The 27,566-nt window shown below is 47.6% G+C and overlaps 1 protein-coding gene across 10 annotated transcripts in view; it reads right to left on the bottom strand.

Annotated features, from left to right (window-relative positions):
• Window positions 1–21,658, bottom strand: part of ARID1B (AT-rich interaction domain 1B) — a 490,608-nt gene extending 468,950 nt beyond the window's left edge. For 5 of the 10 annotated variants that reach the window (XM_066596068.1, XM_066596069.1, XM_066596077.1 and 2 more), the window contains exon 1: window positions 19,799–21,658. In XM_066596068.1, coding sequence (XP_066452165.1) covers window positions 19,799–21,166 — 1,368 coding nt within the window. In that variant the 5' untranslated portion in view covers window positions 21,167–21,658. The remainder of the gene's footprint in view (window positions 1–19,798) is intronic. The other 5 variants (XM_066596073.1, XM_066596070.1, XM_066596076.1 and 2 more) reach the window with 1 other exon arrangement.
• Between the last annotated feature and the right edge of the window lie 5,908 nt (window positions 21,659–27,566).

Raw genomic sequence — 27,566 nt, 5'->3', positions numbered from 1 at the left:
ACGGGATGTTTCTATGTATGATTATGCTGACGCCTCTGGAGTGTCTCGTATGCGTAGAGTGAAAGCTATGTCCCATTTCGCTACTTTAAAGGTGTCTATGGTGTCTTTAGCTAAGTGGGTTTCTTGTAGACATATAATGGCTGGGCCCTGTTCTTTAATTACTTGCAATACCGCTGACCGTTTCGCCGGGTCACCCATTCCTCTCACATTCCATGAGATGACTAATTTTGGTACTCATTTCCGTTGTGTATTATATTCCTCAGAATTACATGTTCCAGGCATCCCCCGCCAGTCCCACCTAAGTGAGCGAGTCGCACTGGGATGATCCGTGTCTCCTTATCATGATCACGCAGGCTGTCATATATCACACATGCATTGTCTAAGTACTGCAGAACATCACTCTTATCTGAGATCAAACTATTACAACCCATCTGTAAATATCCTGGTCCACCCTCCCGCCTTTTATAACTTTCCCATAGTAACACCATACATTCTAGCTGTACACACAGAACAACATTCCCCCCTCCCCCACTCTGAACAAAATTTCTATTGCATATTAACATCCCTTCTATACATAACTTTTCCAGAACTATCACAATATAAAAGAGAACGAGACCGAAAACTGAACTTCCCCAACATAAAACTCACGGATCCGTTTAACGATCGGATCGGGGTACCAGTCCTCCATATTCCTTGGCGGTCTTCAAGTCTCCACCTTTCAATAGCTCCTTTTTTAAGTCGGTCCATTTCAATTGGGCATCAGCGTGCGTATTTTCTTTTCAATCGTCGTCATCTTTCCTGCTCAGAGATTCGCGTGGCGATCTTCCCCGGCGGATCTGTTCCTCATTACGGTCCAGCCAGGAATTAGCTTCTTTTGGATTGTTGAAAAGGTGCGTATTTCCCAGTGCTGCAACTCTGTTTGGCAGGATACAGCATTGCGTACGGGATTTGTAGATTTCTCAGTCTCTTTTTTATTTCAATGAACGTTGCGCGTTTTTTCTGTAGGTCAGTGGAGAAATCTGGGAAAAATGACACCCTGGCACCATTAAAGCGGATTTCTCCCTTTTCGCGGGCTTTATGCAGTATGGCGTCGCGGTCTCTGTAGTGTAGAAGTTTGAGAAGTACCGGTCTTGGAGGAGCCCCGGGGGGGGTGGGGGGGGGGGTGTCATGTCGGCACACGATGCGCTCTCTCTATTGCGAACATTGATGTTAGTGCATTTCTCCCAAACAGCTCAGGGAGCCAAGTTTCAAAAAGGTCCAGTGGGTTATTCCCCTCTGTTTTCTCTGGGAGGCGCATAATCCGCACATTATTACGTCTTGAGCGATTCTCCAGGTCATATATTTTATTCTGCAGGAATTGCAGATTATGCAGGCTTTTTTCAACGTCTCTCTGGAGCGGCTGTATCACATCTTCCACATTGCTCAGACGCTGTTCTGTCTCTGTTAGGCGCTCCGATATCTTCTGTACGTCATGCCTTAACAGATTCACGTTCGTCTGCATGGCGCCCATTTGTACGTTAAGGGTTTTCAGGGATGCGTTGCATTTTGTGACCTCACTGAAGACATCTTTCAAAGTGGGTTCACTTGTATTAATCATGGCACTCTGCCCACTTGCATTGGGGTCTCCATCTTCACCTGCTGCTGGAGTTTCATTATATGGCACTTCCTCCCCTCCCCCTGCTGTGCCTGTGAGCTGTGTGCAGACTGCTGAACCTCCCTGCTCCACCACGCCCTCCCTCTGCTGCTTAGGGCTTAAGGGCTTCTCATCTCTGCCCTTCTCCTCCCTGGCATACCTTGCCAGCTTCTTGGCCGCGTCTGTGCTGCTGCTGGGGGGGCCGCGGTATCATTCTCTGCTCCTTCCCGCCGTCGCCATTTTGATTTTGCCGGCAGCCTGCTTCTCCCCCCTGCACCATATCGTCGGCTGGATGTCCGCTGTGCCTATGCTCCATTTGTGGCTGTTTCTGCCCAGGTAAGGACCCGATAACAGGGTGATTTACAGGATTCAGTCTGGAGCTGTGCTACAGTGCTACTGCTCACATTGCCGGTCAGGCTCCACGTCTAACGACATTCTGATTGAAGGCTGTACAGCTCCGATGTCGGAAGACGTCCGACAGTGTATTCTTACTGTATATTACTGGCCGCTCTGTTGTTGGGGGCCTCTCCAGCATGTCCCATACTGCAGTACTGGCGCTAGCCAGCAGATGGTGCCATTGTATAATGGCAGAAAGAGAAAGCCCCCTAGTAAACCCTGAATCCAAATTGGATTGCAAAGGTTATTTTATGGGTGATTGCAAAGCTTATTTTATGGGTGATGATTACGGTTATGCCAAATTTATAACACATCTACACACACTTTCGCCATATTCAGTGAGCTGTAACTTTTTCCACTTGCACAGCTGTACAAGGCCTTGTTTGTTTTTATGGGATGAGTTAGCATTTTTCCCTGAGTACCATTTAGGGCGGCATAAGACTTGTTTTTCTATTATGATGATCAAAAACAGCAATTCTGACTTTTTTAAAGGGCTGTTCAACGTATAAAGCTATTTAAATAGTACTAGTCATTACGAATGTATTAATGCCAAAATTTGTGTGGTGGTGCTCATTTGTATTTTCCAATAATAGAATTTATGGTAAAATAAGTTTTTTGGGGGAGGGAGGGGGGGGGGGGGGTCAGAAAAAACATTTACTTTTTTTTGTAAAGAATGTTGCAGTGGGTTTAAAAGAGTGTTGGCCAACTTGACCTATCAAAGGGAATTCATAAGCAGGGGGTGAGACATTTAGGCTTCTTCAAGTCCACGGGATAGTTGTGATTTTAAATCTGCAGCGTTTTTCCCACACACGGATCTGCGCCCCATAGGGATGCATTGGACACCCGCAGGTAGTTAAATACCTGCGGATGTCATTTTCCCCTTCAGGCGCGGATTGCGTCAGCGGGAAACCACCCACGGCATGTTCCATTTTAGTGCGGGTCTCCCGCAGGGACGGCTCCCTCAGGCTTCTATTGAAGCCTATGGAAGCCATCTGGATCCACGTTACACCCGCGCCTGAATTTCTGCTCCCCGCGCGCGGGAGAGCAGGAGTTCAAAAAAATAAAAGTGGAGTGCCCGGCGCATGACCGCGGCACGCTGCCAGCGTGCCGAGCACATGCGCCGGGCTGAATTAAGAAGATCCGGCCGCGACGGAGAGCAGGCTCGCAGCGTCCAGACAGGTAAGGAAATTCTTATTTTTTAGCATCATGTCTGCGGGAAAGGAGGAACCCGCTGCAGGATTCTCCATGAAGAATCCACGGCGGGCCTGATTTTCCCCATGGACATGAGGCCTTAAGGTTACCAGGAAGACCTGGAGGCAAGTTGTGTGCAATACAAAAACTGTAAAATGGATGCCAGTTGATAATAGCGCAAGATATTACTGGGGAACCAACTGGACATCAGGGTAGTGAAAAAGGGCAACACAAAGGGAAGTTAGAGGCAAAAAAAAACCTTTTATATAAAAACTACTAACATGAACTCTTAGGCAACTTGGGCGTTTTGTAGATCACTGGAAGGGGTAAAAATCCTGTAAAAGCAAAAGTTCTAGGTCATGTGACTTAGATTAATTAGACCAGAAATGTCATCAAAAGTCATTAGGGGAGGAAAAAGAATGAGGAGGGTTGTGAAGGGTTGGGTAAAGGTGCCCATACACAGACCAAAGTTGATGAAAACAGACTATTTCAACAAAAACTAAATCGTCAGGTGAAATTTACCAACAGGAAAATGTTTTAACCAATAACATTTTTATTGACTGGAAAGAAGTTGTCAGGACAGTGTCCGGGATATGGGGGTCCCTGAGATATCCCGCAACCCCTGTCCCTGCCTACTTGCCCCCCTGGGCTACCCCCCAGGGCGACAACTGGGCGACGGTCCCTACCCTCACTAGGGAAGCGGGACACGGGAGACAAACAGACACTGAGACAAGCAACGGTAGAATGGTCAGACAATCCGGGTAGGCAACAAGAGGGTACGCAGTACGGAGGGGTCAGGCAAAAACGTAGTCAAGTCCAAAAGCAGGTGTCAGAAAAGCCGAGGTCACAAGAGCAGTCAGGATAAACGCGGGTGCAGCTGGAGAACCAAACTAACACTGGCAAGGCCTGAGAGGAAAACACACCTATTTAAATGCTGTCAGCGCTCCCGCCCCAGAAGCTGATTGGGGCGGGGAGCCTGACAGCAGCAGGGCTAATCAGGGCGGTGCTGGGGGCACGCCCCCAGTCTCACTGCACAGACAGTTACCAGGGAAGCCAGCCTGGTAGTCAAGCGACTAGAAGCACCAGCTGCCTCCCTAGCAACCCGGCGGCGACCAGTCTTACAGCGGCCCGGGGAGATCACCAGAACCGGGGTACCTCTGCGCCGTGCTCCTGTACCCCGGGTGGCCGGACCGGTGGTGCGGGCCCGGCGGCCCCGAGAGTTGCCGGTTCTGACAGTACCCCCCCTTCTACGGGGGGACACCGGACCCCCATGGCCAGGTGCGGGCTTAAGCGGGAAAGCCCTGTGGAATGCCTGGACTAGGCGTGGCGCATGCACGTCCCTGGCAGGGACCCACGTCCTATCCTCAGGGCCAAATCCTCTCCAGTGGACCAGGTACTGCAGCCCACCTCTAACCCGTCGGGCATCCACAAGCCTTTCTACTTCATACTCCAGTTCCCCCTGTACCAGAGAGGGAGGAGGCGGGTTCTGGGTGGGGAGAACTGGAGTCACATACTTCTTAAGCAAGTTCTTGTGAAAAACCTTGTGGACCTTCCAGGGGTCAGGAAGTGCCAACTTATATGACACCGGGTTGATAACCTGAGAAACCGTAAATGGGCCAATGAACCGAGGAGCAAGTTTCAGGGAGGGAACCTTAAGTCTCAGATTCTTAGATGATAATAAAACCTGCTCCCCGACCACAAAAGGTGCAGAGATAGTACGTCTTTTATTTGCGTATTTACGCAGTTTCTCTTGGGAACCCTGAAGGTTCTTACGAACCTGGGCCCAAACTGTGCACAGTTCTTCGGCGGATATGTCGGCGGCCGGATTGTTCGAGACCAAAGGAGTAGAAAGCGAGAACCGGGGATGGAACCCATAGTTACAAAAAAAAGGTGACAGTTGGGTCGACGAGTTACCATGGTTGTTAATAGCAAATTCGGCGAGAGGTAAGTAGTTGGCCCACTGATGCTGGTTATCAGAGACAAACAGTCGCAGATACTGGATAAGTTCTTGGTTCATCCGTTCCGTTTGTCCGTTACTCTCGGGATGGAAAGCGGAGGAAAAGGACAAATTAACGTTTAGATTTTTACAGAAGGCTCGCCAGAAGCGAGCGACGAACTGAACCCCTCTATCAGACACAATATCCTCGGGGATCCCATGTAACCGAACAATCTCCTTGATGAACATCTCAGACAAAAGTTTGGCGTTAGGCAACTTGCCAAGTGGAACAAAATGAGACATTTTGGAGAAACGGTCAACTATTACCCAAATGACCGTATTCCCCAGCGAGGATGGCAGATCAGTAATAAAATCCATGGACAAATGGGACCATGGCCTGGACGGAATGGGCAAGGGCAGAAGAGGCCCCTCAGGACGTCTCCTGAGGTTCTTCCCCCTTGCGCAAACCGGGCACGCGGACACAAATACCCGTACATCCTTGGCCATGTGCGGCCACCAATAGAGTCTGGCCGCTAACTCCAGAGTACCCCTGATACCGGGGTGTCCAGCTAGGACTGAAGCATGTGTCTCCTCTAACACTTTCAATCTCAGTGACAACGGGACAAATAATTTGCCTTCCGGAAGGGCTTCAGGAGCAGATTGTTGAGCGGCGTGAATGAGAGGTGAAAGGTCGGAGGAGACAGCAGCGAGGACCACCCCAGGGGAGAGAATGCTCTCAGGCTCCGGCTCGGAAGGTTCCGGAGAACCAAAACTCCTAGACAGGGCATCAGCCTTGACATTCTTAGAACCGGGTCTATAGGTAACAACAAAATTGAACCGAGAGAAAAACAAGGCCCAGCGGGCTTGCCGAGCATTTAACCTCTTAGCGGAATCTAGATAAGTGAGGTTTTTATGGTCAGTGAGTACCGTAATCTGGTGATGGGCTCCTTCCAAAAAATGCCTCCACTCTTCGAAAGCCCACTTAATCGCCAGCAATTCCCGGTTGCCTATATCATAGTTCCGTTCGGTGGACGAAAACTTCCTAGAAAAATAGGCACACGGTCTAAGGTTGGTGAGAGTGGAGGGACCTTGGGACAGTACCGCTCCCACACCAAACTCAGAGGCATCTACCTCCACCACAAAAGGACTGGACAGATCCGGTTGTACTAGGACAGGTGCAGACGAGAACGCCGCCTTTAGGGTATTGAAGGCCCTCAGAGCCTCAGAAGACCAGGTCCTCACATCTGCCCCCTTTCTGGTGAGGTCCGTTAGAGGTTTAGCCACCACGGAGAAGTCTTTAATGAATTTGCGATAGTAGTTGGCGAAGCCGAGGAAGCGTTGAAGGGCTTTCAACGACCCTGGCTGGGCCCACTCCGTGATGGCCTTCACCTTTTCAGGATCCATCTGGAAGTCGCATGGCGTGATGATATACCCCAAAAATGATATCTTTTGTACCCCGAAAACACATTTCTCGAGTTTAGCAAACAGCTTGTTATGTCTGAGTCGAGCTAGCACAGTCTGAACGTGAGTATGGTGACTCGGCAAGTCGGAGGAAAAAATCAAAATGTCGTCTAGATATACAACCACGAACACCCCCATGATATCCTGAAACACTGAGTTCATGTACCCCTGAAAAATGGCGGGGGCGTTACACAATCCAAAAGGCATAACTAGGTATTCAAAATGCCCGAGGGGCGTATTGAAGGCGGTTTTCCACTCATCCCCCTCCCGAATGCGGATGAGGTTGTATGCTCCCCTGAGATCAAGTTTAGAAAACCATCGGGCACCAGCGACCTGGTTGAGGAGGTCAGGAATGAGTGGAAGAGCATACTGGTTTCGGACTGTGATTTTATTTAGCTCTCTATAGTCAATACAGGGCCGGAGACCCCCATCCTTCTTCTCAACGAAGAAAAACCCGGCACCCACCGGGGATTCTGAGGGCCGGATGTGCCCCTTGGCCAGGCTGTCCTGGATGTAGTCCCTCATGGATTCTCTCTCTGGAACCGTAACGTTATAAATGCGGCCCTTAGGAAGTTTGGCCCCAGGAATCAAGTCTATTTTACAGTCCCATTCCCTATGAGGGGGCAGAGCTTCAGATAATTGTTTGGAGAACACGTCAGAAAACTCGGAGAGGTATTCTGGTAGGGGGCTCCCCTCGCAGGTGGAGATTCCCACCTTCACCGCACAAAGGTGGTTGGCACAGCGGGGACCCCACTTTACCAGTTCCAACGTGTCCCAATTTACTACCGGGTTGTGCTCCCGGAGCCAGGGGAGGCCTAGGACGACGTCCACAGACAAATCTCTCATCACTAGAAAGGTGCAGGTTTCCACGTGTAAGGCTCCTATAGTAAACCTTACTTCAGGGGTCACCAGATTAACCACCCCTGCTTGCAAAGGAGTGGAGTCCACTCCTGAAACCAGAATCGGAGTTTCTAAACGTAACAAAACCCCGGACAGTTGAGCAACGAAATTAAAGTTAACGAAATTAGCCGCAGCCCCCGAATCAACAAAGGCTTGCCCAGTACGGTGGAAAGCATGAAATTCTAGGGTGCAAGGCACTAACATTTTGGACAACACAGGGAGTACCTTGGCTCCTAGACAGTCCCCCCGATAACTGCCTAGGAGCGGGAGTTCTTCCTGCCGTGGCTTCTTAGCGCAGGTAGCAATGCGGTGACCCGGCTCCCCACAGTAGAAGCAGAGGTTCTTCTTCAGGCGGTGTTCCCGTCGTTGCTCGGGGTTCACGGCTCCCAGCTCCATGGCCTCGGTGGTGGGAGGGTAAAAGGTCGGGTCAGTCGAAGAAGTAGACGTGGGGAGTGGGGTGGTCCGAGCGGCGTGTCTGGCCCTCAAACGTCGGTCGGCTCGAATAGCCAGCGACATGGCTTGCTCCAGGGTTTTAGGCTCTGGGTGGGCCACAAGTAGGTCCTTGAGACCCTCAGACAGACCGGTCAAAAATAAGTCTTTTAGGGCGGCATCGTTCCACCGGGATTCCGTACAATGTTGACGGAATTGGGAACAGTAGTCCTCCGCCATCTTACAACCCTGGCGCAGGGCCAGAAGTTTGGAGACTGCGTAGCCCGCCCGGTCGGGTTCGTCATAAATTTGACCCAGGGCGAAAAAAAAGGCGTCCAGGGATAGTCGGGCTGGAGAGCCAGCTGGTAGCGAGAAAGCCCAATTCTGGGGCTCTCCCCTCAGGCGGGTAATTACGATTCCCACTTTCTGGTATTCAGTACCAGAGGAGTGGGGGCGGAGATCAAAGTAGAGCTTGCAGCTCTCTCTAAATGCAAAAAACTGATCTCTCTCTCCGGAGAAGCAATCCGGAAGCGTGGCTCGAGGTTCTGACATCGTTCCTGGAGCGGACGAGGGCTGCATGGGGCCTGCAGCTGCCACTTGTTCCCGTGGCTGCAAGCGGGCTGTTAGGTCCTGGGCAAGGGTCGTAAGGACCTGGACCTGGTTCGCTACAGCCGCCACGGCCTCCATCGAGGGGCTCAAAGTTGCCGGGCGGATGCAAGGGTCTGACCTTAGTTCGGCCAGTGTTACTGTCAGGACAGTGTCCGGGATATGGGGGTCCCTGAGATATCCCGCAACCCCTGTCCCTGCCTACTTGCCCCCCTGGGCTACCCCCCAGGGCGACAACTGGGCGACGGTCCCTACCCTCACTAGGGAAGCGGGACACGGGAGACAAACAGACACTGAGACAAGCAACGGTAGAATGGTCAGACAATCCGGGTAGGCAACAAGAGGGTACGCAGTACGGAGGGGTCAGGCAAAAACGTAGTCAAGTCCAAAAGCAGGTGTCAGAAAAGCCGAGGTCACAAGAGCAGTCAGGATAAACGCGGGTGCAGCTGGAGAACCAAACTAACACTGGCAAGGCCTGAGAGGAAAACACACCTATTTAAATGCTGTCAGCGCTCCCGCCCCAGAAGCTGATTGGGGCGGGGAGCCTGACAGCAGCAGGGCTAATCAGGGCGGTGCTGGGGGCACGCCCCCAGTCTCACTGCACAGACAGTTACCAGGGAAGCCAGCCTGGTAGTCAAGCGACTAGAAGCACCAGCTGCCTCCCTAGCAACCCGGCGGCGACCAGTCTTACAGCGGCCCGGGGAGATCACCAGAACCGGGGTACCTCTGCGCCGTGCTCCTGTACCCCGGGTGGCCGGACCGGTGGTGCGGGCCCGGCGGCCCCGAGAGTTGCCGGTTCTGACAGAAGTTGGCCACATTTAAAGTTTTTGTCCAATGAAAGATCTTTAGTTTTATGAGAGATCTTTCATGGAAAGAATGTTCCCAGATGGATCTTTTGTCCATCGCCAACGGTAATGACAACTATGGACTAAAAGGTGTATGGCTGCATCTGTGTGTATTGCTCATTTATTGGTTATTCAACTGGCAACCTACATTTATATAATGTATATGGCCAGCATACAAGAGGAAAGTGGACAGGGTAGAACCCTTCCTCATTCCGCTTTCAATAGAAAATAGGAGAAATCAAGCATATGGCTGCTGGGCTGTAGACTAAAAGAGCGGACAAATTTAAAGAGTTGGTTTAAAACCCCAATTCAGTGTGCAAAGGACATAAACTTCCATGAGGAGTCATACCTTAGGAATAAAACAAGGAGGCAAAGTTGCATGTAGAAGTTAGCTGTGCAAGGGGATGACCCTAGGTTATCACTGGCTTAAGGATATAGGCTTCAGTCCCCATAATCATGCAACACAGAGCCAAGAGCCCAGAGTTTTCACAAACAGCTCCATATGGATGTTTAGAAGCAAGATTGTATAGTAGTTGTTCCCCTTCAAGGTTAGAAACTTGTTGGCAATAAATAAAGCCTACACAATGTGCCCTTGCATTATTTCCTGTATATTTCTCCGAGATCCATTCTTCTCCCCCACAGTTCGACTTCATTCCGCAACCACGACTGCTGGAAGTTTGTCCCACGCATCTACTTCTCCTTCAGTAGGACATTTCCTGACATTTCTTCTCCCCCAACTAATCTCAGATTGTCCCCCTTGTTCTAGTGTGGATATCCCTTAGGCTTCTTTCACATGAGGAGAGATCGTCTGGCCCTTTTCACGGCCGGACGATATATGCTACGTTGGGAGAGGAAAATCTAGTGAACGGGCGCACAAATCAAACGTTTATGCACCTGTTCATACGGCCTGGTGAGGCCGGCGCAAATGCCCCGAGCTCACCAGGCCATCGCCCATTTCCCCTCCCCATCGCAGGCTCACCTCTTGTTCCTCCCCGCTCGTTCTGTGCAATGGGAGGGGGCAGAGCTAAGCACCAGTCACCCTGCCTCTTCCCATTGATGGCTATGCACAAGGGGCAGGCTCTTAGCTCCACCCTCTTCCCGCCCCTTATCCATAGCCATCAATAGGAGGCGGGGTGGTGCTTAGCTCCACCCCTGCCCAATTGCACAGAACGAGCGGGGAGGGGAACAGAGGGAGGGAGTTTAGGAGCCATGCTGCTAAACTCCCTCCTAACTACGGCCGCTGCCATTGGCTCCCATAGGAGCCCATGCAGCGTCCGACGTATTTCCGGCTCAAAAGATAGTTTCAGGACTATCTTTTGGGCCCGACGTAAAAACGCCCGTCGCTATATTGGCTTGGCCGGGGGGTTTTAAGTCTCAGAAATACGCCCATGTGATGCATTGGAATCCAATGCATCAGATCACAGCGCATATCGGCCGGCCGATATGCCCTCATGTGAAAGAAGCCTTAGGCCCAATATCCACGGGCAGATTTGATTTGCAAAATCCATGTGGGCGATTCGCAGTTCAAGCCGCCCATAGAGAAGCATGGAGCATCCACACTTTAACACCTGCGAGTTTGATTTTAAAGGATTTGCGAATGCCACGCCCGGATAATAAATCATAGCATGCTTAATTTTATCATGGATGTGGCTCCTTTCATCTCTATGGGAAATACATTTGCGGAGTCACTGCGGATTTAAAGGTTAAAGTCAATTAGGGTGGTGGGGGAAAGGCTGGGAGGGGGGGGGGGGTTGCAGATTTTTGCGTGGATGAGCTGCAGTGCGTTCGTGCAGGGGAAAATAAAAAAAATGCAATCTGCAATCTCCCGCAAGCAAAAAAAAAATCCTTTTAACGATGACTCAGTGAATCTGCTGCAGATATCCACATGAAAAAAAAAAAAAAAAAAAAAAAGACACTTGTGCCGTGGACATGGGGCCTTAGGGGACTTCTACATAGTGATAATAGTTTGCCTGAGTGACTGTGCAAAGTTAGTAAGTTTAAACACGAAAGAGACATTTTTTTTTTTCTTTGTTTTGTCTTCTTGATGTCAGTTCGTGGAGCCGGTGAACAACTGGATGATCCGTATTTCAACCAGACATTTAACGATGATGTTCATGCCTGCATAAAATGAACGATGAGCGGAGAGCAAACAAAATTATACTTCAATCTTCGGCTGTGTTTACACTAAACAATCATTCACATTTGAACAATCCAGCATTTTTAATTTTTATTAAAACTATAATGGTGGTTTCAAACGGGCGAGGAGAAAAAAAAAAATTGCACGTTTTTGGCAGGTTTTTCGCCTTTTGCATTAGTCAGTAAAAAGCAGTTTAGGAAACCAATGCATTTCAATAATTGCTTGCCCACATGCGATTTTTTTTCATTCACGTGATGTTCACGAGTTAAAAAATTATCGCATATCCCATCGTTCTGCGTTTTTAAATCGACCATGTTTATGGAGCATGCGTTTTATCACATCGCAACACTACAAACACATTGCGATGCGATTTTAAGGTCACAAGGTAGCATTGACTGTTGCGATTAAAAAAAAAAAATAAAAAATTTTACATTGCGGTATTTTCTCACGGTTGGCAGCGATGCCTAGCGAGATTATTCTTAACCCCTTCACCCCTCCCCTAAAAAAGCATCGCTGAAACTCACAAATCAGTGAATCAAGAGGTGAATAAAAATTTGTCAAATTAGTCCATGTAAGAGCACCTGTAGCGTGTATTCATACAGGTGAGTTTCATCCGATAGCGATACAGACAAAACTTGTTTCGGTCCCCGTTTCTCCGATGGATATCGCACTGACCCATGTGACTGCACCCTTATACATGCGCTTCTCTCCTGAACCTTATAACATATGAGAGGCTTCGCCCATATCCTCTCACTTCCCTTCTGCAAGCTCTACGGATTGCTTCTTCACGTCTTTCCTGCTCACCACATTTATTAGTGTAAACTCTGTATAGTTACAAACAGCGCCACCGAACATGGCATTTGGCTATCTGACTAGAATTATTGGCGGCATAGAGGGTACCAGACTGCTCAATATTGTGCAGTACGCATAAGTATCATCATGGCAGCTCACCTTAGTTTTACAAACCAAGTGCAAAAGGGAGTAAAAATATATCCAGAAAAAAGATACAATTTTCATAAAAATCTAATTTTTATTAAAGTGCTGCATCAGTTCTCCAGACAGGAAGAGGTTAATCTCAAAGTGAAGCTGCTGGTGTATACAGAGATCTCCCTTCTGCTCTAGTATTATCTGCATGCATTCCATTTGAATCCAATTTCCTTTTATTACCTCTGCCCAGGTCAGGGATGAATGGCTGTCAGATTCGCAGTGGAATAAAAAGAAAGGGAAAAAAAAAAACCCTCTTCCTGAGGCAGCGAGTTCCAATTCAGGCAGACACATGGCTAATCTGCATATGTGAAGGTCACCACCATCAGCTGGAAGAGGTTAAGGCTGGAGGAGCTCATACAAAAGGAAGAAATAGGAAAACCGATGAAGATGAGAACCAGAGTGCTATTTATGGCTGCACAGCTGACAAAAGGAAATTTCCATGCAGATATTTCTGCATAATATACACAAATAGTCAGAGTTTACACGTTTATAGACAGGTCTGAGTGCATTTAAAAGCCAAGGGGGGCAGTTAGGAAGCTGCGTGACTTTATAGGAGCTTCCAGGCTGTTCCGATATCAAGAATACACGGGATGGAAACTAGTTTGGTGACGTTCGGGTCCAGTTATAATTCATAATGACATCCAGACTAATAGAAGACAATCTACTGGAAGAGATAAGTAACGTCTGTCACGTACGACAACCAGCGCAACGTCACCTGCAGAATATGATCACAGATTTTAGTTCTTTAACGTTACAGTGACGGTTGACATCTCTGCGGTTGTCACATTTCTGAACTGCACAACTCTTGCTTTGCTGTTCTTCACCTTTCCTAAACTACCTGCTGACTACTCTACATACATTACTTGGCAAGTGAAGGGGTGGGGGGGGGGGGGGGGGGGGGGAGGACGATCGTACATAATGAGTCAAGGACAACTTCATTAGTAGTTTGATGCACAATTCATTTAATTACCACCTGTCTGAGTGGGTTTGTGAGTGACTTAAACGCCGAAACGTTTTTGTTTTTTTCAATAGCCCCCCCGTTCGGCACAAGACAAACCCGATGCAGGGGTTTAAAAAAAAAACCAGATAGTACTTACCCGAATCCCCGCGCTCCCGTGACTTCTTACTTACCTTGCAAAGATGGCCGCCTGGATCTTCACCCACGGTGGACCGCAGGTCTTCTCCCATGGTGCACCGTGGGCTCTGTGCGTTCCATTGCCGATTCCAGCCCCCTGATTGGCTAGAATCGGCACACGTGACGGGGCGGAGCTACGAGGAGCAGCTCTCCGGCACGAGCGGCCCCATTCAGAAGGGAGAAGACCGGACTGCGCAAGCGCGTCTAATCGGGCGATTAGCCGCTGAAATTAAACGGCTCCATGGAGACGAGGACGCTAGCAACGGAACAGGTAAGTGAATAACTTCTGTATGGCTCATAATTAATGCACGATGTACATTACAAAGTGCATTAATATGGCCATACAGAAGTGCTGAACCCCACTTGCTTTCGCGGGACAACCCCTTTAAGGCCCATTTAGACGCAACGATTATCGCTCAAAAGCCCTCTTTTGAGCCATAATTGTTGTGTCTAATTGCACTGACATCGTGCAGTTCTTGTTAAACCGTCGCTTATCGTTGTCTTTTAGCATGGTGAAAGACAACGATGAGCCTTATCAGGGATTCACAGCGGGATACAGCTGACACTATTGTTTCAGCTGTATCCCGCTCCCCGATGACAGGCTGGGTATGAAGAACAGAGCGGTCCAGCTGTGTTCTCCATGCCCCGCAAGGAGCGCTCAGCTGTATAACAGCCAGGCGCTACGTGCAAAAAACAGCTGGATGCAGAAGACAAGCGGGGACACCCCGCTTGTCTTCTGCATCCTCCGCTGGGAGTGCTTGGCTGCATGACAGCCAGGCGCTCCCAGTGGAGAACAGCTGGATGCAGAGAACAAGCAGCCCCCAGCTTGTCTTCTGCATCCTCCAGAGCGCAAGGCGATCACTCAATATTTGAGCAATCATCTTGCGATGTAAATGACAACGATTATTTCGCAATAATGGTTGTGTCTAAATGGGCCTTTACATGCTCTGCCCCTGATCACATGACGGTGACATCACAGGTCCTATACACATATGGCTGCTGTCCGGCTAGGTGTACGTTAGTATTCCATAGCAACTGAGGCTGCGTGGGTTTGTAGTCCGCCCGTAATCTGCACAAGGATGCAGGACCTTTGATGACTTCACAGTCACGTGATCCGGGACGGAGTATGTAAGTCATTCACTTGGGAATGACTTACATACTCACCGTCATGTGATCAGGGGCAAAACACAACGATGACATCACAGGTCCTTCATCTCCAGTGCTGTGCTGCTTCCGATCCCTGTTGTATGGGATTAACAATGTATGTAGCAGTGCTGTGTGTGTGACGTGCACGCAGCACAGCTGTGGTGCATTGTGCCACCAGAAACACTGGTACTATAATTTCCTAATAATTACTAGTAATGTATAGAATGTCTGCAGACAAGCATGTGTACAATTAGTCTAATCTGGTCATGTGCCTTGGATTGTGCAGATGTACTCGTACACAAAAATATATGACTCAAAAGTCCTAAATAGCCCAATTATGAAGTGGATAAAAAGGCTATACGAACCCAGACCTGGCGCAACCTTTTATAGAAACCAGAACTTGAAGGCAGCTAGTAAAAGCAGGATTTTTTTGTGTCGTCAAATTCTAGCTTCACACATTTTGAGGCCAAAACGATCTCTGCTTCACACGATTCCAGTACCTGAAGAGACTGTCTTAAAATGGGTCACCCCCATAGTAGTTTTGCTGCAGGAAGCAAATAGCTCTGTACATTGCACAGTGGCCCAGTATGATACTGCAGGCTGAGTCGTATTGAAGTGAATTGTACTCAGCCTGCTGTACGATACTAGGCCACTGTGCAATGTACAGAGCAGTCTGCTGCAGAAAAACTGCTAGAATTGGGCCAACCCCCTTTTAACATCAAAACAGACTGGAATATCATTAAAGAGAAATTCTGCTTGTACTTGCTGGGTGCCAGGTCTAGTGTCTACAATGGGTTGCTCCCAGTCCAGCTTCCTTTCATTTGTGAGGCTGATGCCTGGTCGTTTGGCACAATCCTAAGATGAAAGCAGTTTTGATTTTACATTTTAAAACAGTTGTGTCTTTACACAATGTTTGAAGGTGAACACGCTCCTGTCCGTGAACAGCACATACCGACGCTACATAATGTCCTATGAGGCGTCCTGCCCTCGTTTTTCTATACAGTGCTTGATGTAATCAGTCCAATTAGAAGTTGAAGAAAAAAAAAATGCAACAACCACGGCTGAAAACAATTATGACAAGAGTGTAACCGTAAAATAAGTCATCTGGTGTATTAGGATTGAGCCAATTGGTTCTTTCAAGCTGAGCCACTGGTTTGTTACAATGTCCCCTCATCCATCTCATTCAGCCACTATTTGCCATAAGCCTTGGCCCGTGTATGGCCGACTCATGGCACCGATCTTCCCATATTGTACCATACAGTGTAACAGATTAGAAAAATGGTTACAATCACAAATTATACATTCCATTAGAAATTATGTGCATATTACCTTGAATTGACCCGAATATTAATGCTAACATATAATAAGGTATCATTCAACTATTACAGCATTGTATAGATCTTTAGGCACTGCTCCTATAGCCACTGTGCCCCATTTTGTATGTTGTGAAGCTGATTCTATATTCAGCATTTATACTTACAGATTTATATGAACAGGTTATGTTCCATCATGCAGCATATTATGGAACCACCATACAATACACCGACACAGAGGTGCCTATGGGTTAATAATGCAGAGCAGCTTGGCCCCTCGGTTTGCTGGCCTACTAGAGCCATGCCTGTGGCAATGCTGTGATATAACCACCTCTACGCTTTGGGCTCGGTTTTTCGTCTCTGTTCTGCTGTCATAAGGGTAGAGCCAATGAAGATTACATGAGTGTGGGATATGGCATGTGACAAACATCAACAGTACCGGATGGATGCCATTGACTATCAGAGTCTGTTGGGCTTTAGTCTCGGTGTCCATCATTTCCTCAAAGTTGAACAGCATGCTGCGCTATTATGGCCAGCCTTATTGAACAGACACGTGACGGTGACCTAAACAGAGGCAACGTCACAGATGTGAACAATCGTAAATGCAGCGCTAGTTTTATTAAGTGCTGTAAGTAAGAGCCAGACGGTGCTAGATACAAGTAGGTTACAACATGGGAAAGTTTTTCAAGATTCTAATAAACATTTACATACAAATAGTTAGTCACATTATTTGAACATTAGTAATTTTCTCAATTCACTCGACTAATGTTGATCCACGATCGAGGTTTGCGAAATATAAAGCATCAAATCTCCACAGCAGAAAACACCGGAAAGGCAGAAGTCACACGAACAGATGAAGATACAAAAGGAAGTCGGATTCATGTACACAGAGAAGGAAATATATATATAGAAAGAGGAAGGGGGAGGGGAGTAAACAAAGTAAGTACGAGAGTCTCAAAACAGAAACCATACAAGTTTCTGAAATTCAGTGAACAGCAATGAAGTGAATACATAATGCAGACCGAAAGGGAAACAGTCACAGAAATACAGAAAACGGAACAAAAGCAACAGGGAAAAAAAAAAAAAAAAAGACACCACAACAAACACAGAAAGTGCAGAGCAGAACAAGTGGCGGATGCAAAGACTGTGCCGAGACACCGAGCAGCACAATGTACATATAAAGGCAAAAAGAAAAAGCCCGAGAACTGCAGGCATTCTCCCTGTATTGTGTCATAGCAGACGCAGCAGCTTTATATTTTACCGCTCAGTAATACATTGCCAATAAATGTGCGTGATTACAGTAATAGCTGGAACAAATGGGATGTTCTCTAAATGCCACATTCTAAGCGCAGCGTTCACACAGGGTGAAAGGCAGAAGTATAAAAGGAAAGCTCTGGCCTCTCTTCTCTCATCCGCTCCCGGCTTCAACATAAAATAAACCCAACGGCGTAAATGGGTAAAATCTCCACCTGAATCTGTATGTAAATCCTCACATGTGCTAAAACCCATTGAGATATTTTGAAGAGCAACAATGACCTAAAACAGGTGAAAATAAAGCTGACTGAAGCCATGAAAGGACCCGCAGGAACACCTGAAGGAAACCTGCTGAACAGCATCTTCTCTATACTGTAGTATTCAAGCACCAAAGGAGTCGACGAACGTCCCACCAATAAGCAGATGCCGACACTATGGAGGCAGAACTGCTCTTCAGGCCATAGCGGACACCTCACCCCAATACTGTTCTATAAGGAATAACCCTGCCCGACTGTGGTGCCCCCCATACTTACCAGGCTTGACTATTATATGGTAGAACTAGAACACAGGTTTATACATTGTCACAGGTGAATAGTCCCACACTTCATATAGTAGTTACCATGAATGGCAGAAACAAGTCTTGATTCTTAGAAATCAATACTAGACAATGACCAAAATGAGATCTTATAACCCAAGCGTAGATATACTGTAATGAACAGAATAGGCCGCACCACACTGCAAGCTGTGGTAAATTCCGCACACTACCTGAGGAGGTTGATGTGGAATTCTACAGCTGCAGATTTGGCTGCATCCTTCTTCCACTACTGTGTGAAAGGTCCTTAACAGCTCTCAGCCTCTCAAAAACACCAATGTGCAAAGTGAGCTGTATTGGAAGTCCATGCAAGAGAAGGCTGGGGATTATGGCATAGGTGATTACATAGTCAAAGACTTTTCACCAGTCCGCATGCATGGGACTGTGGGATCCCCTATATCTTGTATTTATAATTACCATATACACAAGTGTTCCATGAAAACCAGCAGCTGTACAATACAACACACCAGCAGTGAGCACTATCAGGCGGCACAACATTCACCAACACATACATCCTAAAACCCTTTTTGATGTGTAGTGATCAGACATGGCCATAAAAAGCATGCCGTACTGAAAATAACATTCTATGTAAACCATTTCATAGGTCCATAATGCACACGTGACAGTCATATAAAAGGGAAAGAGACCAAGAACGAAGGCTTACAAAAAATAAATGAATATACGGAAAGCCACAACATAAATTAGCAGTTGATTTAAATTGTATTGAAAGCTGAAAAAAGGGTAACAATAATACTCCTTTATATCCAAACACATTGGTTCCGAGTATACGGCTTAAAATCCTAACCCGATCATGGAGTAAAATATTCCGACAGCATACAGACGATGGGAATAGTAGGCCTCCCGTCTGAACCCCACCCTAGTCACAAATCCTATATTACCAAATGTTTATTAAACACAAAAAAAAAAAGAACATTGTAACAAAATGTCAATCGCAACCGTTACATTGTAGATAAATAAGGGGGGGGGGGGGTGGACTTGAGACCCTGAGATCCCAAGGGGTCTAGGTGTATATAGACATGCATGGAGAGGATCTCTGCCTTCTAATAAATAATAGATATCTATCTATCTATCACACATATACATACATATACACGATTGTAAGTGTTGGGTCTGTATGGCAACACTGTGCCCATGTAAGCAGATGTCGCCGCCCTGCTATTATTTGTGGCAGAGAATATTTGTGACTGTACCTTTCAGCAATTCTATTTACATCAGCGCAGCTAAATGCCCAATGGTGAGAGGGGAGCCAATCAGATGGCAGATTAGATGTCAACTCAGAGGCAGCTGTCTGGAGACTATTACAGCCAGTTTACCTCCACAATTCAAATTCCAAACCTTGCAAAGGAGATCAAGTCACTCTGCAGACTGGAGCTGCAAGCGACAGCAGCGCCAGCGCTGCCCGCACCCACAAACCTATTCAATCCCCCACAAAGGCCATTAAGTTATCTTTGCACAAAAAGGTTAACCAACATATATACTTCATTATACAAATATCCCATTTCCAGGCAGAGAGACCCAGACCATAGTCTATGCTGCGCGAGGCACAGCCCTACAAGATACAGAATCAGGAATCCATCTTAATAAGGGGCATAAATAAGTTACTAGCAACAAAGACATATCCATTAGCTGATGTATCAATATTCCATGGGCAAGACTATGTAATATGTATACACCAGGTCTATAGTAAGCCATGGGGGGGGTGCTGGGCCCTGGCTGGGGAGGGTGTGCTTCCCCAGAACAAGGAGTAGGCGGCAGAGAAATGGCTGCAGCCCTCTAGAAGGACATGAAGTGGATGGGACACTTGTATTCACATTACCTGGGATCTGTTGATGGCTGCACCGGTGCTGCCGGGGTGATTTCTTTGTTGAGTCCCCCAGCCTGTGTTGGCAGCTCCATATTGGGCACCTATGTCTTTGGCCACCCCTATGCTCCCCGGCTGACTCCCTTGGCTGATTGCAGCCTGCTGTTGGGGGGCACTGGGGGTGCTGTAGTCAGTGTAGCTTCCTCCATAACTCCTCATCATGGGGCTTGGGGATGTCAGGAGCTGGTTGAGGGTAGGGGTGGCCCCTGATGGGTGCTGGTTCTGGCCCCGGTAGCGATGGAAGCTCCCTGCACTGGAAGCACTGGGTGTTTTGCCATGGTTGGCACTCCTCTCCCCCATCATCATGCTGTTATTTGGGGTGCTGCTCTGTCTGGGGGAGCTGAGCACCCCATATGCAGAGGCTGGGCTGCCATAGCCCCCCACCCCTCCTCCTGCAGCAGCCCTGCTGTATCCCTGGTAGTGGTCGTACTGGCTGCTGCCATAGCTGTCATGAGAGTTCTGCAGGGGGTCCATGCTGGGGGCCGCAGAGTGCATCATGCCCATACCCGGGCTTTGTTGTCTGCCATGTTGAGCAAAGCAAGGCCCGGCTCTGTTGGCGGAGGCACTGCCATAATAACTGTTAAACTCCGCCGAGGAGGAGGAAGATGAGGAAGAGGATGAGGACGATCCGGCGAGGTTATTACTGCTGCCCCCTTGTTGCTGCTGCCCCCCTGGCAGCATGGCATGCTCATACGGGCTGCCCATGGGCTCCAGTAGCTTGTCCTCTTCTGCTTTGCCCGTCCTCCGAGGGTCGCCCTGTTCCTTCCCTGCCACGCCGCCACAAGCGTCGTCCCCCCCGGCCGCCTGCTGGTGCTCCATGTCCGACGCCTCGCTGCTGCTGCCTCCGCCGGGGCTGCTACCCTTACTGGGCGGGCGGTGCTGCTGCAGATGCGGGGCGGCATGGTGGTGGTGGTGGAGGGCGATGGGTGCATGGTAGTCCCCGCCGCCGGGGCTCTTCAACTTGTGGTTGGGGATGCCAGCAGCCATCTCTAGAGGCGGGTATTGGGGGGAGGCTGCCAGGCTGCTGGCGTCCTTCAGTCCGGCATCCGAGCTGCTATTATTATTGTTCATGTTTGATGACAAGGAGGTGGCCATGGTCACCTGGTGGTGCCGGAGCTGGTGGTGGTGCAGGAGGTTGTGGTGGTGGAGGTGCTCTCCGGTATTGTTGGGTTCCCCATCTCCGAGGGCAGGGAGAGCAGCGGCGGCCGCCCCGGAGCCCCCGGGGTTCAGCTCCTGGCTCAGGGCGCCGAGACTCGGGCTTTTCCCCTTATTGTTCGCACTGGTGGCCGCAGCAGCTGAAACCACTTGCGCTGCCATGATCATTGCAACATCGCAGTCAGGGCTGGACGGCGCAACCCGCAGGAAGGAGAGGCAAATCACAGCGCAAGGTACAAGGAGGCAGCCGGGCAGTCCGCGTCGAGCCCCGCCGCAGGCCGTGCTCCTCCGGGCCGCCGCTCCGCACACGCGGCATTGATCCCCGCACTTCAGCAGGAAACTTTCCGTCCGGCGCTGTTCGCACAACTCGTTGCAGCTATGTGGCCCGGCATGGCTCGGCGGCTCCAGCGACCATTATCCACTTCTTTCTGATTACAGGACGCACGGAAAACCCGGAGCGGATCGTGCAGCAGCTGGAGCCTCCGCATCAGTGTGCCCGGCGCGGGCGACGAGATGCCCTGCTGCCAGCCCAGCCGTGCCCCGACTCCACACACGCGATGGGGGCAGCTGCTGGGGGCACGGATGGGGTGAAGCTGAGCGCCCCTGCCTGCTCTCTCTCTCTCCGGCACCCCCTCCCTTCCCGGGGAAACAACAGGAGGAGGAGGTTGCAGTCTGCAAGAGGAGAAGGCTTGTGGGAGGGAAGCGGGGCCATCGCTTAACCCCCTGCGTGCCGGAGCGCCACACTGACAGCGAGCAATGCTGGGCTTGTATGCACGTCTATGCAGGACGCTCCTCTGTGTGCTGCCGGGGAACAAAACAGAAACTGCACATCAATGAGCTTAAAAAGCAATAAATTAATTATCCAACATTTCTCCTTTCAATCCAACAGTGTCACATAAACAAGGTCGCAATGCGAATGACTTCATGCAAGCCAGCCGGGCACTCAGAATCCCTGGGCAGACTAACATTGAACTATCATTCAGGGGTCGCCGGACTGCCAGAAGTCCACAACAATAAGTAGACAAAAAATGATTGGAATGATTAAAAGGATTCCATCATCCTTTTTTTTTTTTAAATATCATTAATGATTTCCCTAATGAGAGAGGCCAGAGACACGCAGCAGCCTCTGTTAGGCCCAGTGAGGGCACAACGCACCATTTTATTGGAACTCCGTATAGTTTTAGCTGCAGACATCGATTGAGTATTGACTATTATTTGATGAGTTGACCGACTTGCATTAAGAACGTGTTGCTGTATTATGGCTGCCAGCCGGGACATTATTTCTGCCCAACTTGTTGGTTACATGGAAGCTGCATGCACACAAACCTATTATATCTTCTTGCAGGAACCACAGATGTAGTGACCAGGACGGAAACAGATCCTGTAAGATCAGGGAAGCCTTTCTCAAGACTTGCTTTGGTTAGTCCTTCCCTGTCTGCTTGGATGGAATCCAATCCTGTCACTATAAATTTGGTTCCCTTCATGGACCAGTAATAGACTCGTATACATAGGCAGAGCTGTGTGCCCATGGCTTGTATGGATGCCCTGTACTACGTGCCACCATGTGGGGTCTTATACAACACATTACTGAAGCTTCAAGGGAAAAATACCTCCATAATGCAGCATTCGATGGAACATGGCACGACTGACTATCAGAGCATTCTTCACATAGAATTCAGCAGAAGAAAATCCTGCATGAAATTTGAGGCTAGGGGGCTACAGTGTGGCTCCACTTTTATTGGTGCCCTATTACAGCACTGTACTACTTGCAGGATGTATGGAACTGTAATCACGTACATAGGTCCCAGGGACTCTTTTACACGGTGGCGTTTTCTGAAATTTTCACAGGAACAAAAAAAAACACCTTATTTTAAAATATCAGCTTTTTTATTTGTAACACACATTTCTAAGGCACATTTAGCTAACTTCTTTGGTGACATTTTCTATTTAGTGTCAATTTGTACATGTGTTTTTGCTGGCATTTTTCAAGTTCTAAGGTTCACACAGGTTGTGTCTGCTACAGATTTTCCAGAAAATCTGCAGTGAATATTCAGCAAATCTGCAGTGACAAAATTTGCACCTGATGATGCAGATCTTGCGATTGTTTTTGCTCTGGATCTCAGCTTTCGCATAGCAAAAGGTGCCATCCACGCTGAAATCAGCAGCAAACAATAGACATGCTGCGTATTGTAAATCTGCGTAGATGTTTTCCACAGCCTATGGGCAAGAGTTGTTAAATGTCCTCCACATGGCTTGTACTGTTAATGCTGTGGATTTTCCATGCAGAAATTCTTGTGTGAACATACCCTTTTAAAAGAAGCCTAATAGCAGAAAAACCGCCATACCCAGAGCCTGTGGTATTTTAGAAAAAGCTCCAATAACCTAAAAAGGCCATAAACTTGTAACAACTAAAACACTTTGTATGTATTGCACTGACTTTACAGCAATATCTGGCCACAAAAAAGAAGAAGCAAGAACGCCAGCAAAAACATGATGTCTGAAACTAGCCTAAGAGTACATTCACATATTGCAGATTCTCTGTAGATTTTTTACAGTAGAAAACGAAAGAAAGGTTCATGTAGTACAGATTTGGTGAAGTTTTTGATTTTGTTTTCTTGAAAAAACAGTCATGCAGGATTGACTTGGCTCAGGCGAAGTCTACATGTGTACATCAGAGACATAGATATCTATATAGCTGCAGTTGATACACAAATAAGCCAATATATATGAATTTGAATTTAGACAGAGCATCAGAATATCTGTATAGCTCCATTCACATGTTGTGGCCGAGATGCATTTTTGCTACGGTTTTCCAATTTTGTGGCAAAGACATGATGGTTTTGTCAGGGTTTCAAAAAACCACAGCAAAAACATTTGATAAAGTTAAATCAGTTAAAGGGGTTGTCCCGCGAAAGCAAGTGGGGTTAAGCACTTCTGTATGGCCATATTAATGCACTTTGTAATATACATCGTGCATTAAATATTGGCCATACAGAAGTTATACACTTACCCCCTCCGGTGTTGGCGTCCCCGTCTCCATGGCGCCGACCAAAGCCTTCTTCAGCCTGGATTAGACGCGCTTGCGCAGTCTGCCCTCTTCTGTCCGGCTCCGGCGTACTCGCGCCGCAGAGGTCTTCTGCGCATGCGCAGAAGCACGCCGGAGCGGCCCCTTCAGCGCCAGCGCGTCTAATCCAGGCAGAAGAAGGCTTCGGTCGGTGCCATGGAGACGGGGACGCCAACACCGGAGGGGGTAAGTATATAACTTCTGTATGGCCAATATTTAATGCCTGATGTATATTACAAAGTGCATTAATATGGCCATACAGAAGTGCTTAACCCCACTTGCTTTCGCGGGACAACCCCTTTAACTTTCATTCTTGCAAAGATGGAGGAGAATCCAATCTCCAGTGTCTGGAAATGACCTTTCTCCTAGCAGCTAGGAATGCATGAGGATCGACATTTTGCTTAAAACAGGTCGTTTTAAGTGAGATATAGATTCCAGGATTGAAGAGAGGAGGGTTACTGCTGGTGCATTGACCAAATTAGAGGATGTCATAGAATGGTAGAGTTGAAGGGACCTCCAGGGTCATTGGGTCCAACCCCTGCTCAGTGCAGGATTCAACTAAGTCATACCAGACAGATATTTGTCCAGCCTTTGTTTGAACACTTCAATTGAAGGAGAACTTACGACCTCCCGTGGTATCCTCTTCCACTCATTGATCACTCTCACTGTCAGAAAGTTTTTTCTAATATCTAATCTCTGTCTCCTCTCTTTCAGTTTCATCCCATTGCTTCTAGTCTTTCCTTGTACAAATGAGAATAGGGCTGATCCCTCTGCACTGTAACAGCCCTTCAGATATTTGTAGACCGCTATTAAAGCGGTTGTCCCGCGGCAGCACGTGGGGTTAAGCACTTCTGTATGGCCATATTAATGCATGCGCAGACCAGCTCTCCGGCGCGAGCACGCCGGAGCGGCCCCATTCAACAGAACAGAAGACCGGACAGCGCAAGCGCGTCTAATGGAAGGAGAAGGCAGCTTTAATCGGCGCCATGGAGACGGGGACGCCAGCACCGGAGGAGGTAAGTGTATAACTTCTGTATGGCCAACATTTAATGCACGATGTATATTACAAAGGGCATTAATATGGCCATCCAGAAGTGCTTAACCCCACTTGCTGCCGTGGGACAACCCCTTTAAGTCTCTTCTCAGCCTTCTTTTTTGCAAGCTAAACATTCCCAGATCCTTTAACCGTTCCTCATAGGACATGATTTGCAGACCGCTCACCATCTTGGTAACTCTTCTCTGAACTTGTCCAGTTTGTCTATGTGTTTTTTAAAGTGGGGTGCCCAGAACTGGACACAATATTCTAGATGAGATCTGACTAAGGAAGAGTAGAGGGGATAATTACTTCACGTGATGTAGACTCTATGCTTCTCTTAATACATCCCAGATTTGTGTTTGCCTTTGTTGCTGCTGCATCACATTGTTGACTCATGTTCAGTCTATGATCTATTAGTATACCCAAGTCTTTTTTGTATGTGCTGCTTAACCCAATTTCTACCATTCTGTATGGCCTTTTCATTTTTCTTGCCCAGATGTAGGACTTTGCATTTCTCCTTGTTAAATACTATTCTGTTAGTCGACACTCACTGTTCAAGCTTTTCTAGATCTTTTTGAATACTCTTTCTCTCTTACCTAGTGTTAGCTATCCCTCCTAGCTTTGTGTTGTCAGCAAAGTTCATCAGTTTCCCATCAATTCCCTCCTCAAAATCATTTGTAAAAATGTTGAACAACACTGGGCCTAGGATAGAGCCTTGTGGTACCCCACTTGATACATTCTTCCACTTTGATGTGCAGCCATTTATGACCACTCTTTGAGTACGATCACTCAGCCAGTTGTAAATCCACCTAATAGTTGCCTTGTCAAACCCATATTTGGTAAATTTTTCAATAAGTATGATATGAGATACTTTGTCAAATGCTTTACTAAAGTTAAGATGTACTGTATCCACCACATTTCCCTGAACAACTTAGTTGGTGATTCTGTCATAGTAGGAAATTAGATTCGTCTGGCATGACTTGGTTGTTACAAACCCATGTTGGCTCTGGTTAATTACTCCATTTTCATCCAAGTACTTGCATACATGCTGTTTAATAATTTGTTCAAAGATCTTTTCCCGGTATAGAAGTCAGGCTCACAGGCCTGTAGTTTCCTGGATCCACCTTCTTCCCTGTTTTGTAGAGAGGGACAACATTTGTCCTTTTCCAATCTTCTGGGACTTCTCCTGCTCTCCAAGAATCTTCAAAGATTATGGCAAGCGGTTCAGCAATTACCTCTGCTGCTTCCTTCAGTATCCTAGGATGTAATTCATGTGGACCTTGAGACTTGAATTCATTTAAGTTAGCTATGTGTTCTCTCACCCTTTCTCTGCTTATAGATAGCCTGAACTCTTTTATTCTCCCAATAGCACAAGGAAGATTAGGTGAGTGTTTTGGTGGTTTGTCAGTTCCTATGTTATGTCTGTCCATGAGTCCATTTCCCAGTATGCAGTTCACTGTCCTGTTGGTATTTCTGCCAGCGTGTCTGGTTTGAATGCGTTTCCCATCCTGTGTCTAGCCACCCGTATTTCTAGTTTCCGGCATCCATTCTGACTGCCACCCATATCGTGTTCCTGCTGGCAGTCCAGGATGAACATAACACATCCTTTAGCTTCTTGGACTTTTCTTTTGCTTTTGACATACCCCCAAAATCCTTTTTTATTGCTTTTGGCCTCTCATGCAAACCTTAATTCATTATTAGCTTTAGCTTTTCTGACACTCGTCCTACAGTTTCTGCAGATGGCATTATATTCTTCTTTAGATATTACCACCTCTTTCCATTTGATAAAATATTTTTCTTCCTTTTTAACATGTGTGCAAGTTCTGTGTTCATCCATCCTGGTCTCTTTAAATGCTTCCTATTCTTCCTTCTTTTAGGGATTGTTAACGATTGTGCTTTGAGAATCTCTTTTAGCACTATTTTCCCAACCTTCTTGGACATTTCTGACCTTAAGAACATCAGCCACTAGATTCTTCCTACCCTCTTTCTGAGTTCATTAAAATCTGCCTTTCTGAAATCCAACCTTGAGGTCTGAGTTTTCTCAGGTCTTCCTCCCCTTTTTATTCAAAATTCAAGAATAGCATGATCACTGCCTCTCAAGGTCCCACCCACCCTTACTTCCTCAATTCTTTTCTCCCTGTTGGTAAGAATTAGGTCCAATAGAGCAGATCCCCTTGTTTTCTCTTCTACTCTTTGGAAGATAAAGTTGTCAGCAATAGCGGATAAAAATTTGTTTAATCCATTACTTTTACCTGAGAGAGATTCCCAACAAATGTCTAGATAGTTAAAATCTCCCAAGATCACTATGTCATGCTTTTTTGAGAGGTTGGCCATTTCATATAGAAAGAGTTCATCAATATCTTCTGCTTGTCCAGGTGGCCTATAGTAAATGCCTCCAATAGTGTCCTTTCTGTTGTTCTCTCCTTGTATTCTTACCCAAACAGTTTCTACAGAGCTACCATGCTCTG

Source organism: Eleutherodactylus coqui, chromosome 3 (genome assembly GCF_035609145.1).
Source record: "Eleutherodactylus coqui strain aEleCoq1 chromosome 3, aEleCoq1.hap1, whole genome shotgun sequence".
In the NCBI taxonomy this organism is placed as follows: domain Eukaryota; kingdom Metazoa; phylum Chordata; class Amphibia; order Anura; family Eleutherodactylidae; genus Eleutherodactylus; species Eleutherodactylus coqui.
Note: the sequence above shows the minus strand (reverse complement) of the source record. Positions and strands in the feature narration are given on the sequence as shown.